The sequence below is a fragment of the Acipenser ruthenus genome, chromosome 2 (assembly GCF_902713425.1).
Source record: "Acipenser ruthenus chromosome 2, fAciRut3.2 maternal haplotype, whole genome shotgun sequence".
NCBI classification, from domain to species: domain Eukaryota; kingdom Metazoa; phylum Chordata; class Actinopteri; order Acipenseriformes; family Acipenseridae; genus Acipenser; species Acipenser ruthenus.
The window spans coordinates 33,337,639-33,352,891 of NC_081190.1; the positions used below are offsets into that span (position 1 = coordinate 33,337,639).

The window sequence follows — 15,253 nt, forward strand, 5'->3', positions numbered from 1 at the left end:
ACTAGTTTCACTTCTCCAGAGTCTCCCAGACAGTCAGTGAGGAAGTCATGAAAAATGTCACATATCAGTCATATCAGTCAACCTGAACAAAACTGCTCACTGGATTAAATACACACCGATGTCTACAATTGCCGTAATGTATTTAACTTTTGATACCATATTTTTGAAAATATGAACCATAGATGTAGAAAGAAGAGCCAGGCTTTTCAGTGACAGCCCAGCAGAGAATTTGAATACTGAATTTAAGATTTAAATCACCCCAATCCTAACCCTAACCCTAATCGAAAGAATGCAGTACAGTTTTGCATTGCCCTGTCTTTCTGCACCTATACCAACCTAGGGTTTTTTGTCATACCCGGACCCTCCGTTGCTAAGATCCAACACAACCGCATTCCGCCCTAATTTCAGATCCTGCAATCCGATGAAATTTGGTACTTAAGCCTGGGCCTTTACAGTGGCTGAAGAGATTGAGATTTTAAATAAAATAAATCCACGATATTTGATTATCATTTAAATTTTTTACAATTTTATTTAATTTATGTTAGTGTTTGACTATAAAAAGAAAGGTAAACATGCTAAATATCTATGTGGCTTGAAGTCCTTAATTAGTCAGTATGGCACGATGAAGATTTTTTTTTAAACTGTTGACCCAGATGCACTTTGATCTTCAGAGGTGATTCGCCCCTAGTCGTGCATAAGACAATGCTTACTGCATGGTCATGTGATCTTGTTCAGCCAATCACAGTGTTTAATGTATCCAAGCTATTTTGTAAATAGACTGAACCCAATTCAAAGCTCGGATAATTAAACAATATCCAAACAATTTTATGTTATACTACGGAGAGGTAAAGTGAATCTCCGCTTCTGTTAGGGTTCTGTTTGATTTTATGTGGCATATAGGAAGGCACAGTACTGCTCCATGAGAGCCTCAGCTCTGCTAGTGCATCTCAATCCAGGCTTCTTTTACCACCAAACTCCTTTCACTGGTGACCAAGCCATGCCGCAAGAGGTGAAAAGCATGACAGACAACTGATATAGCTCACTGCCCCACAGGCACATAGCCCTCTAGACGCTTAATTGAAAATGGTGTAAATTTGGCCTTAATTATATATCTATGTTTTCTTGTGTTGTTTCTAGGCCTTATGAGACCAAATTATGCATGGACGTGTCTGTAAATCTATTTATTAACCAAGGATTGGTGAAGCAGGGTTGAATACCAATCTAAATATTTATTGTCCCTTTCATATTATTAGATTTACAGTTTCTTCTAGATGACAAACAGGTCATCCATGTCCCTTGACAAGTGATTATTGTACTCTACATATATTTATTTGACAATAAATATTCAGGAGGAATGCTTAAATAAACTTGGCCTTGAAACAAGACTTCGATGAATAAACAAAGTGTGTAATGTTTTTTCTTTAAATTCCACTTCCAAATTCCCCCTGTCAGACCCAGCAGAATATCTTGAGATATACTTTTGTTCTAATATTTTGATTAATCAACTACAGGTTTGGCACATGCAAACAGTACCATGAGACCCTGTCATATTTATTTACAATGCACTCCTAAACTTTCCCATAAGAACTGAGAACAGAGTAAATTAATAAATGGGTTATAATATACATTCTGTCAGGATGTCTTGGGAGTTGGAAATGTTGTTTTTGTAAAAAGCCACTTCAAAACTTCAAAAACAATACCATTTAGTTGATGCTCACATTGTTTACATTTTAATCGTTTTCCTCGTTGTCAACTGGACAATCCACAGCTTGACTCATCTACTTCATAGGCAGAGAGAAACCTCATTGGAATGTCTAAGTAGCTGTTACAGTTTACACTGTTGACTGTAGGCCGTGTAGTCAATTGTCTTATAAAAAAAAAAAAAGTTTGTTTATTTGCATACAAATGTAGTTTTCCTTTTTGTTTTTAAAATGTGTACTATGTACTTGTTTTTTCTTGTATTATATAATTTTAGTATTTAGTAATTTATTTTCCTCTGGGTATTTTTTTGGTAATTGTTATTATTTATTGAGTTTCATTTGAGTTTTTAGATCATTTGTATTATTACAATATCTACAGTATGCCCCATCCAAAGACAGAGTACTTGTCATCCATCCATTTTGTTTCCAAGTTCAAATTAATACTTTTTTCTTCTTCACTTGTCAACCTTGACTCAACCGTTTCAAGTTTAGACAGCTTAAGCTCACAGTAATAAAATGCAGTTATAAAGTCCAGAGCTTTGAAAGTCAGTCCAAGACTTTAATTACCATGATAGAGCAAGAAGCCTGCAAATCATATAATGGTAAACTCAGACAATAATGCACAATTTCTGTAGTGTTCAGGAGGTATGGATTCATTGGATATGCTTTGTCCTACTTTTTCAGATAATAGCCTCTGGCTGTTGAGCTTATCAGTAGCATAAGCACGTTGACTGATCTGCCATGAGCACTCTCTTTGTTGTCAAAAAACAACTTTGACCTTTTTAGACATTTAGACAGTTATACAATTAGAATACATCAAAGAGTAAAAATTATACATTCCTGTCACATGCTTCTCAAACGGTCCCACAGTGAACTTCAGCTTCTGCTATTGGCTGAACTTTGTTTCTAGTATCTCCAGGCTTATATTGCTTATTTCTATATCTGTTATGTTGTCAAAATTGGTCAGTTTGAATAACCCTCATTTCTTTTCAATACAACTTTCCATACAAAAAAAAGATTTCAAAATACCATAAAGATTAAGTTAGAGGCTGATTGCATCTAGCCTATTTTTTTCTTTTTAATATGATAATGTGAGTTGCATGTTCGACTCTCTTGCAAACAAACAGCTAATTTATTTTAGTGGTTGGAACATTAGGATATGCTTACTGACATAAAAAATATTTTGTATGTGTGTCACAGAGTTCTGCCAAGCACCAATCTTTGTCCACAGCTTTAGTCAGATATGGCACCAACAGGCCAAACATTAGCTTCTCCACACAACTCTCCACTACCACTCAGAGACTGCCAGTTATGTTAAATTCCAGTACATGATGTTGGCCAATATCCAATGGGGGCTAACAAAATTCTAAGTATTCAAATTGTTCATGATTTGTTGCTTGTGGCATGTTGCCGGTTTTAAACAGATAACTAGTATGTCAGGATGCAACAACTAGAGCTAGTTACTTTTGCTTTATAAAGTCGAATGAAACCTGCTGAATAATGTTACATTAACATATTAAATGCTTTGTTTTCCATGTACCTAACGAAAAACTGACAATTTTTTTTTTTTTAATTACATTTGGAAATCTAACTATACTACTATTATGACTTCCGTTAGACTTTTGTGATATCATTTTGTAGTTTACATGATGTTAATAAAAGATGTTCATATGTTGTTTTTTTGTTTGTTTGTTTTTTTTTTTTTTTTAATGTCTCAACCCTAAAATTCTATGTGATGCAAAACTTTTGGCCACAGCTGTAGGTCTCAAATGTTTCATAAAATGAAAATACATTTTTACAAAACATGTCTTTCTGTCTAAAACTGTACATTTGACACCTATTTAATGAATGAAAGTGCATGAGAGGGAAGATTTATGGAATTATTTTGTTAGCTACAGTCCCTTAAAAATTCTGGCCCCTTGATTGACATCATTGGTCCTACACTGTGTAGCAGCCAATCCTAAGCCAACACATGTGTGTTCATTGCTTGTGACCAAAAGCAACCTCCAAAAAAACAAACATAGGGGATTCAATTTTGCCCTACCCAAATTACGGGCCATAATGCAGCCAACCATGTGGGCCTCTACAAACAGATGGAAACTAAGGTGGAGACTAGAGCAGCCGATTTAACCACAATTCAACCTTTTTTTATAATATAATTAGGGCTTCTGTTTTTTCGGTTTTTATTCATTTCTTTTTTTGGTGCCTGTTTTTTAGCTATTTTTTATTTCTTTTTTTTTTTCCGGGGCTTTCGCTTTTTATATACTGTATGAAATTATTATTTTAGGTTACCTGCCAAAATGCTTGGGCATTTTTTTCGGTCTCGACACTTAAATTATACCTTCTTTCCTTTGCTGTCTTCCTCAACAAAATCCTTATGGTCACTGGCACATTCTTCCAGGGTTTTTGTGTGTCTAGGCATTTTTTTGCATTTCGCCACAATTTGCAATTTTGTTTTAAATCCTCCCTATCTAACTGTAATATAGCTTTAAATCCTGCAGACAAGACTCCATTCCTAATTACAGTCTAATTTTAAATCATGCAAGCAGAGTCTCCAATAGTCTCTAATTTAAATCATACAAGCAGAGTCTGTCAAATAGGAATTTGCTGCCACTCAGTAGTTAAGGTGAGTTTAAAGTATTCTGATTGAATCAATGACAGATACAAGTCAGGAAGGAGGGACATTGCCCAGCTCCATTGGAAAAGGTAGTTTTTTTGTTTGTTTGTTTTATGGAAAAGGGGTGAAGTCAACATGAATTGAGTAACCATTTCCAGTGTTTTTCCATTGTTTATTTGGATATACACCGATTTCATCAGGGTGTTTTATAATTTTGTATCACTTAAAAATGAAAATCAGAAGCCCTACATATAATCCATGATTTTATTTGATATTTTTTTGCACATCTCTGATTAAACATATTACATTTGTTTTCAAACTTAATGCATGCTGAGGAGAAAGGTGCTAGCTTGTATTGTGCACAAATGATCATCAGCAGCCACTGCCAGTAATGGTAGGAACTGTATGTATGTAGATAATATGCTGCGCTAAATCTAACAAGTAGCTGGCTCGTGGCAGTCTTGGCAATCCATATCCAAGGTTATTAAATGTTTTAAAATTGAATCCCACAAACACATTAATCATGCAGTGTCAGCCCAATCCTGCAGAACATCAAACTACAGTAAATACTGCCTAATCTTGGGAAACCCTGGGACCCAAACTTCAGCTCTAGAACTTTATGGACGATTAATGAAGGTACCACTGATGTTAGGCAATGGAAATGTAGTTTTGTAAAGACTATTCATTCCCTCGTGAATGGGAGGAATGCTTTCAAGCCCAAGCATTTTCGGAAGAGGTTAAAACCATTGTTTAGAAAGCTTGCTAAGTGATGCCTTCAATTTATGTTTTTTGAACATTGCTTGATGCATGGTATTGTTTTTCACACAACTCATGCAAGACGTCTGTATATATCAGCAAAACCGCTCACCCTATTGCTTGTTATAATTTACTTGATTAGGAGGCAAGTGACCGTAGGTCCATGAAATCATATTACATTTAGTTTATTCATTTTATGTATTGCAACATCAATATTATCAACAGTATTATTTCCAGATTTTAAACCTTCATCTAATGATTTAAAATATGACTCAAATACAGAAGCCTTATTAGTCAGGCACATGCTGACAAAACCGTTCAGGATTTAAAGGATTATCTTTTAAGTGGATATTATCTGTCTACAAATGTACTGCTTTCTGTCCAAATCAGCAGACGTGGCCCTGCTCTTCAGTATGTAATGACACTGTCCTATAAGTTTACTTCTGTGTTGTGTGGTTACTTGCTACAGTTATAAGCACAGGAATTGTTTTTCTTTGTATGAGATTCAGTGTAGATTATTGTTAAGATGTGTATGACTGAGAGGTCCAGTGCCTAGTAAATGGAAGCTTGCATCACAATTGACACTAATGGGCGTGTAATGTGGCAGTTTCATCTCAGAGAGACAAGAGGGAAAGAATGTGGAGACCCAGGGGAGCAAAGCTGATGCAGCAGCAGGAACTTTGTGTCAGATAAGGCTGATAAGCATTAGCAGCAAATAAGAGAGAACTGACTTGTCACTATCTTGTCCTGGTCTTTAGTGCTATGTGTGTTCTGTCATCACTTTTACAGAAGCCTTCTGCTAAGATTCCTGATTGATTAGAAGATCTTGCACAGTTTGCGGGAGACCATTTTCATTTATGGTCCTTCCTTGCCCTTTGTGAGAAACAATTCTGCAGGTGTAACATTTGACTTTGGGAACAATTATTACAAAACATTTGAAAAATAATATGATTTTAAAATAGGCTTGTTCATTTCCATCAAATGTATTATAGTTGCACTAAAAAGTATCCATTTTAGTATGCATCTTGGTATCCTCCAAATACCTACCTATTAGGCTGGCATTAGTAAACCCTGTTTAATCCTACAATTACTTTTGAGGTTGAGAGTTATGATTTGCAATGACTCTAGACAACCTATCAATCAGTCTACAGTTGACAGGTCTACAGTTTTGGTCTCTTATTGATATTTGCTCAGTAGAACATTATTATGGTTATGGGTCATCACACTACAGGAGAAAGCATCCAGGGTCACTTATAAGAAGTTATTTTTGATCTTTTGTTCAAATGATACTTCTTACATTTCTGGTTTTCATTATTATTTATTTGGCTGCTGCACGTTACCAATTTGATCAATTTATTAAAGCAAAACTATTTTGTTGTCGCAGTTTCATACAGAAAAAAAAAACGCTTTTAAAAAACATGGTTCCTATAAAAATGGTTCACAATTACTGTAATGTGTATGAGCAGGAGTGAAACTTGGCAGGACCATGTCCTTGTTAACCCAAACAAAACATTTTGTCAGCTTCCCACAGCTCCCAGCCTCACAAAGAGAATACCCGTCACCCATTTTCAGGCTTAAGCTAAGCTTCATCCTTGACTTGGCCAGGTAATTTGATACGGCTGGGTGCTATCATGAGCCTTTTTTTACCCACAAACTGTGGTCCAACATATATTTCTCACAGCTGAGGACCTGTTGTTTAAATAACAGAGCTGCATACATCTGAAAAAAGAGCAGTGTATGAGCTTTGTATTCCAGGATGATAAGATGGGTTACCCACTCCCTGCACACACACACACACACACACACACACACACACACACACACAAACTAACATGACAAAGAAGTAACCTTATAACCAATGCAGGGATGTTGTGTATTCAGAAGTAATTTCTAATGATTTCCTATTCTTCAAAGGAGCTTTACAAAAGCAGGAGGAGGGGACAGACCCCCAAGAGAAGCTAATCTGATAGTGCATTGGACAGTAACCAGTAGACCACCCAAATGCAGGGTTGCTCGTTGAGGGGCTCCCTGTCAGTCCTTTTACCCTTTTCACCTGCCCACATTTTCTTTGTTTTTAAACAGCATGCCTTAAAGCCATCTATCTTCTTTTCTGTATTACTGTCAAATTAGTTCTTTGTGACGTCTTAGCCCATAAATTTCCCTCCCATCACCAGAAACGTGCCAGATGTGTTGAAAGACGACATCTTGTCTGCTTCCGATTTGAAAGGACAAACAAACAACTTAACTGCTATAAAACGGTTTTAGAAATGCAATTAAATGAAAGAAGAGATCTGGAAGCATTTTGGTTGTAAAATATCTAGACCAGTCAGTGGCAGCTACAGACTAGTGCTCTCTTACCTTAAGGGTAACATGCTGTGAATTAAACTTGAAGATGCAGTATCTCAATTATGGTGATCCCATTTAACCCCATTTAGTTTGTGATTAACCAAGAGCTTCAGTTATTTAATTGTCTTTGCATTTCTATGTGAAATCTTAAAGAAGACTAATGATGAAATGGCTTGGGACTCACTTTAAAAAATAAAAAAAACTATTCATTTTGCTGCAAAGAACTGTGTGTGTGCGTGTGTGTGTGTGTGTGTGTGTGTGTGTGTGTGTTTCTTTGTTGTTTTCTTTTTTGGAGTAGTTTCTATTCAATGTCAATGACGAAAGGGCAAATATTAGTACAAGGGCAGATACAATGGTACAGTGTGAGCTACTGGTACCACGTTTAATACACAAAAGCATAACAGTACCTGTGTGTTACTGTAATGTGCCCATTGTGCTATTTTCTTATGGTTTCTTCTACGTTGTGCTATAGGTTAGAATTTAAATTGTAACTCAAACAAATTGTGCCTTAGAAACAAACATTTCATATAATTTAACTACCTAGTTGCACCATTCTGTACTAACAGCAAGCTTACAAGTCAAAGCATATTTATTATTTCTTCTATGTACAGCACCAGTAAAAAGAGACCGCTACATAATTAAAAACAAATTCTGCAGGGCTTACTTTTGGAAAACTCTTGCAGTAGCCAAGTTTTTTTATTTGGGGGGGTACTGGCATTCCATAAATATAATGCTGGAATAAAAAGTAAATAATAACAACACTATAAAGTTTGCCTCTTTATCATGTTGCAAATCAGTGTCCAGGGGTTCTATACAATGAAAGCATGGACAAGCTATTTACACCCAAAGCAAGATTATGTTGTTCAAAACTAGTCTAGTTAACTGCAACTTGTGCAGGATGGAAATCGGGCAGATGTTCATATTCTAGTCTGTATGTGTTGGCCAATTTTAAAACATAATACCATTTGACAGTGTTGACTAGTGATCATTTAAAATACATTATGCTCTGATGCCTTTCAGCAACTCAAGAATCTTTACCTGTCAGCCTACAGCTTGCCTTTTTCTTTTCACCTGCAGTGTCAATCTTGGCACTATAAACCCAATACAACTGAGTTCTAATGAGGACAACTACAGCTTATTGATCTATCAGCTAAACCTTTAGAAACGTCCTTGTCGACTAGCTGTAGGAACATCTCCCTGTTTTGGACTTTGATATTCATTGACATATTCTTGTTCAGGTTTGCCAAATAATATAGCCTGCTTAAACGTCCTTGTTATATGGCTTGTTGCAGTTGAATTTTTATAATTATGATGCATTCAACAAGTACACCTATTTATATATATTTGGGGCATTCTTTTTATGTCTGATGAACTCTAACGTTACATTTTAAACCACTGTATTGGGTCAATGAGTCCCTTTCTGAGTGTTGTAAAATTATGTATTTTTAAGTTAAACTTTATAAACATTTTATTGGACTTTAGTTTATTGAAAGAGGAAGGGATAGTTATATTGAAAAATAAAAAAGTAAACATTAAAAGCTAAGAATAGGAATTAAGAAATGTGTCAATAGTACAGTATAATTATCCCTCATTATTAGGCAATGTTTTATAATTAGCCAGTAGTTGATGTGTTAGTTACTCAATCATTCTGTAGATCTGTTTAATTGGACACTGAGTAGAAGTAAACAGGACTAGAAATGATACTCATTTCTGGTGATAAAATCTGAGTCTGAGTATTCATACGATTATTGGTTTCTGAGTACAAATAAGATTATAAATACGGGCAACGGGTTCTCTGCACACCCCTAATTTTGAGGTTTAGGACAGAATTACACCTGAATCAGTCTGCAACCATGAATTTCTCAAGGCCCTAGTTATAAACTTTTTTTTTTTACCTTACAAATTTCTAGATAGAATCTGGAATAATTGTAAGCGGAATCCATACAATTCAATTGTACTTTTTTAAATATACTTTCCTTATTGTAGCAGGGCGAGGTCTGTGCTGGCTATCTGACGCATGCGTGTTCCTGAGGGGTCAGGAGATGGGTCTTGGGGGGAACGATTGGCCAATAAAAATAACGTGCTGTGATTCCCTCTGGCTTGCCCGTGTAGGAGAAAAGCCGGCAGGAGGCTGGTTCGGAGAGCTGAAAGCAAAGAACCCAAGAGACCAAGAAACAAAACGTGGCCGGTTTGCTGTAAGCTGTGGGGCACGTTTTAAAGACAAAGGGCAAGAAGGATAGCAGAGGCTGCGAGACGCTGCTGATAGCAGAATGTTTGTTTGTAGTTTTTCTCATATTTTGTTTTCTTTTGGATTACTATTTGCATTATTATTATTGGTCTCCACACCAGGGAGGAATACCATTGTTTGTAAACCTCCCAGGTGCAGTCCTGGTGCCACCCCACCGGGGTAAAAACATCTAAATAACTTCCAATATCTGTCTCACGTGTGTTTAGTGAATTCTCCACATCCTCCCACACTTGTATATTTAACTATGTACAGCTTATAGAGGCACATGTTGTCCCTGCCACCTTTCTGGCAAATAGACTAAAATAAAAACCCTTCCAAAGGAAGTAGATTATCATCAGTTTCATGTAGATGTTGTGTGATTCCTGCCTGCCTGCTTGACCGTACCCAGTTTCCTATCATTTAATTACAGTTATTTATTAAGTATTTTTAAATTTGCTGCAGTTTAGGATTGTTATCTTTCTCTCAATAGTCTTAAAAATGACTTTTGTTATCATGAAATACGAACTCAAAAGGGTAGGCCTGTGAGGTGTTCGGGGGCAGTTTTTATAAAAAAAAGTAGTATATTGCAAGTATACTTTGGTCAAAATATTATGGTTTTAGTATACTGTTAGTATACTAGTAATATATTAGGCTGTACTATTTTGACCCAAGCATACTTTGAGTATACTATTTTTTTTTATAAGGGAGAGGGAGGCTTATACATAAAATTGATTTCTTTCACAATGGAAAAGGACTGTAGGATCCTGTACTACTGTATCTTGTAGCTAAAAAAGCACTAATACATCCCAAAAATACCTGTCTTTGGATTGTTTAACATTATCGTTGGACTTAATGATGATAAACAAAGATATTATGTTAAATATCGTAAATCGGGGTGGTATATAATATGATATGAAATCTCATCTAATGCTGGTTTACAATATAGGGAAATTATGCCGGTTACTGGCCATCGGTGTGAAAAAAAGCCTCAGAAATGATTGGTCAGCTTCTCTTGAAGACCGCAAAGCCCGAGTAGGATCATTTCCTACAAAAACAACAAAAAAAAAACTCCCTCGAGTGCCAGTGCAGTGTTTGGCTGTTCCAGGAATCCTCTCTCAGATGTGGGAAATCAGTCTGCTTTCAATTCACAAATGCCATTTTATTTAATCTTGAAAAATTTACTATAAATGGCAATATTCAATGTAATGTTTATGGCAAATAAAAAAGTACAAAATATATGTTACAATCAAAGTCTTCAGGGACTATTTTTTTTCTCAGTGGAAGGATACATAAAATATTTATATTATTATTATTTATTTCTTAGCAGACACCCTTATCCAGGGCGACTTACAATTGTTACAAGATATCACATTATTTTTACATACAATTACCCATTTATACAGTTGGGTTTTTACTGAAGCAATCTAGGTAAAGTACCTTGGTCAAGGGTACAACAGCAGTGTCCCCCACTGGGGATTGAACCCACAACCCTCCGGTCAAGAGTCCAGAGCCCTAACCACTACTCCACACATACTTATTTTTTCCTTAAAAAAGCTAGTTTGTGTAATTATTTTAAAAAAATAAGCGAAATAACTCGCTCCAGGGTGGGTTATTTCTTACGTAAAGTATGCTTCCAACACACTCTAAAGGTTAATCAGCATTGTACACAATGTATTAAGCAACTCAGCCAAATGTATTTTTACAAAGGCCAACGCATGTTAGTTTTAAACAGTTACAGTTGAATTGGTCCATTTTTCATTTCAATGCATTTTTAGATAGACTAAAACTGGCTTGGAATTTAACTTTTCTTTATAAAAACATATATAAAGTCAATGCCATCCTGTAAATGTACAGTTTGGGTATTTTATATCAAAAGATAAATCCCAGTTAATTTAAAAAGTAACATAAAATTGTGCACTTACACATAGAAAAAAGCAGGAATAAAAATAAAATAAATAAAAATAATGTGTATCATACTACTTGCTGTGAAAATCTCTATGGCAGTACAACAGAGATTGTTGCTATGCTGCGGTGCTAATTTTTTTTTTTAATGGTGAAACAAACAGTTATCCTGTGATATTCTGAGCAAAGTTTATACTGTAGTAGAAACCCTTTTCGACTCATGTTCATCTGCCCTCTGCTTCCCTCAAGAAAGGCTTCCCTGGGAGGAGGTTCTATTGCGGTATTAACCTCCTGATGTGTGCAAGGCTGAGCGGGGCCAATAGGCTCAGTGCTGGAATGCCAGGTCATGCACTTCATACACTAGGAAGCTGTGCCTTTCTGGGTATTAGGCTTTTCCAGACATTAATCCCTTGCTTTATCTCTCTTCCTTTCTCTGTCCACTGACAGTGGATAGACAGCATTCACTAGACTGTAAAGTCTAGGCAAGTATATTGTTTAGGCACACAATATTAAAACAAATTAAGTAAAACTGGTCAGAGCTTTTCAACAGGACGTGGTGGTTCGTGAGATGTGGGTAATATTAGCTGAATAAAATAAACAGCTTTTTTGTAGAATTACCAATGAGTCAATTTGGAACCGAAACCTAAGCCTGCTGCCTCTACATTAATATGGATAAATAAGAAAGGGTGCATTTTGCAGACATTACTACTGTATGCAGGCTTATACAGTAGCTTTAATTTATCAACACACATATTTTTTTTTTCTTCTGAATTACAATTAGAGATGTATCTGCTATAATGCATTAAATGCACAGTGTGCAGTAACACAATGCATGCTTACATTGCTGTTATCATGTTCACTCATATAAACCTCTAGTATGACAGTCACTAGCTCTCTGAGGAATCTGTTGATATCAGCTGGAGAAGACAGTGTGATTTTTGTCATGGAGTTTAGAGCACAAGAATCCAAGCTCAGCCATTGATTCCCTTTGTGAGTAATGTATCTTCTTCTGGTCCAGTCAACTTTAAAACAAACAAGACCCCCAATGTAAACAAATAAGGGTAGACCCCATGCTTCAACTAATTTATTTTCTTTAAAAGCCCTGGAGAACCCTGCTGATGCCTATTCTCAAATCGGTTTACTCCAGTCTTTAACTCCTATTCTTTGAAAGATGAACACCTGATAATTAACCAAATCACCTCAAAAGTGTGATGTAGGGTCTATTGAACACCCTCTGATTTGTTTTATTCTCATTTTGTTATATTAACTTACAAAAAGTAAGTAAATTGCAGACTTCAGTCACACGATTTGATGAAAGGGACCATGTCAACCTGTTGGAAACAGCACTTGACAAAGTGATAGAAAAATCTAATCATATATATGGCAATGGCATCCATCTCCATGGCAACAGGTCTGAATCATCAGTTTCAAATTTAGCAGTGCAATGTATGTGTCACTGAAAATAAGAGCTTATCTTGTAGGTGGACTTGAGTGGGTTATTTGGTTGAAAAACAAATGTTACATGAGAAACTGATAAGATGGACAATTAATTAAATGACTGTAACTTTTTTTGGGAGAGGGGTCAGGGATAAAGTCTTGGCCCTTCGTTTCCCAAGGTTACACAGTACTAATCAAGTACTTCAATTTTTACTTTTTTTTTTTATTATTATTTTCTTAGAGCCTCCAAAGGAACCTGTTGTGACATGTCGATCAAACACATACCCAAAGGGTTTCTACTGCACCTGGCATCTGCCTCACCCATCCTACATCCCCACCGAGTTTGAAGTCTCTGTAAAGTAAGTGTACATTTAAGACTGGGTTGTGCACTTGGCTTAAAAGGTTAGCACATGTCCACAATAGTTGTGACATAGTCACGATTGTTCATGTTTTTCCTTCTATATATTTTTCTTAAATCAACTGGGGAATGAACCTGTTCCTGTGCTTTGTCTATTTTTTAAATAAAAGTGTTGCAAAGAACGCTAAACTTCAGCTTTCTGGGGTCTATTCATAAAGGGTTAACGCCTGTCGAAATGAGAAAACAGGAGTACATGATCAGATTTCGTCCACAGCCGTCTATTTAACGGCAGTTGCTATTCATAAGAGATAATTCAGATGCGTTATTAAGCCCCAACGATTTTCATCTATGAAGGCATGTTTTTAATGAATTGAAAGATAAGTTAACAATTGCCTCATTAGCATAAAGTTTTCATCGGTCCTGAGCGTCAACCTGCTATTCATAAGAGTGAACGACAGCAAAACACTGTCAATAACTAGGCGTTATTGAACGCTTTCTACAGTCAGGTCTAAACTAACGACAGCCTCGGCAGACAATTTTTTTAAAGACATATTTTATTACCACACTTGCTCTGTTATACAGTTTGACATACCCCTGATTAAAAAAAAAAAAAAAAAAATCTGTAGCTTTATATAAAGGAACATGTTTAATATAAATATATACTCACACAAGAACGTATTCTCTGGCATAATCATTTTGAAACAGCACTGTGAAGCGGAGAGCAAGTAAGAGACTGAGAATACACGGTTATTTTATTATTATTATTATTTCTTTGCCGTGATCCGCGGCTGACAGCGATCCTTTTCTTTTTATTTATTTTACCTTTGTTCACAGTAAAGAGTTTGGACCAATACTGCCTGTGTAAAGCTGTTTATTTTCATGGAGCATTACAATATACAGTATACCAGTGCTGCTGATGCAGTCGGTGGTAAATTTGGGCTTGCTTGGTATTGCAAAAAACATTGCGAGACCAGTGTTCGAAAGGGAGTCTTTTTTTTAAAAAAAAATTTGCGCACCACAAAACGATCCATTTTGTGTACAGTGTGCAATACGGTGTGAAACTTTCACTGATTCATAAACATAAACTCACCCCTGATTGATTCCCTGCTTTAACCAGGGTTTATTATTAATAAAAATAATAATAATAATTGAAAATTATTAGAATTACAGTATTATTCAAACATCCTCCTACAGTGCTTTTTGTTTATTATTTATTTCTTAGCAGACGCCCTTATCCAGGGCGACTTACAATTGTTACAAGATGTCACATTATTTTAACATACAATTACCTATTTATACAGTTGGGTTTTTACTGGAGTAATGTAGGTAAAGTACCTCGCTCAAGGGTACAGCAGCAGTGTCCCCCACCTGGGATTGAACCAACAACCCTCCGGTCAAGAGTCCAGAGCCCTAACCACTACTCCACACTGCTGCCCTTTTATTTTTATTTTTTGGTCCTTCAGTTAAGAATAGAAATCATGCATGCGTATGGAAATGTGTTTACCAGCGTTGCCAAACAAAACGAAAATAATGTGATATCTTGTAACAATTGTAAGTCGCCCTGGATAAGGGCGTCTGCTAAGAAATAAATAATAATAAAAAATAATAATATACCACCAGGACACTTTATTTTAACAGGGGATATGACGGTCACAAAAAGCTTCACTGTAAAAAAGTTCACAGGCTGGTCAGATATTCAGTGACAATGTCTGCTTTCATCAGTTCCACTTAATTCATTACTTTATTTATATCAAAACAATCACAATTACTGTTGAAAAATATATCACAACAATACAAAAGACAACAAAAAACATCAGCCTGTTTGGTATCCCATTTCAGTGAAATATGAAGTGAAATCTCAAACGCACAGTTTTACCCAATTTTTTATTTGAAGAAAATAAATAAATGAA

At 35.9% G+C, this 15,253-nt stretch overlaps 1 protein-coding gene across 2 annotated transcripts in view; it reads left to right on the top strand.

Annotated features, from left to right (window-relative positions):
• Window positions 1–15,253, top strand: part of LOC117408654 (ciliary neurotrophic factor receptor subunit alpha-like) — a 160,770-nt gene that overhangs the window by 108,249 nt on the left and 37,268 nt on the right. For both annotated transcript variants that reach the window (XM_058994445.1, XM_058994454.1), the window contains exon 4: window positions 13,227–13,344. In XM_058994445.1, coding sequence (XP_058850428.1) covers window positions 13,227–13,344 — 118 coding nt within the window. The remainder of the gene's footprint in view (window positions 1–13,226; window positions 13,345–15,253) is intronic.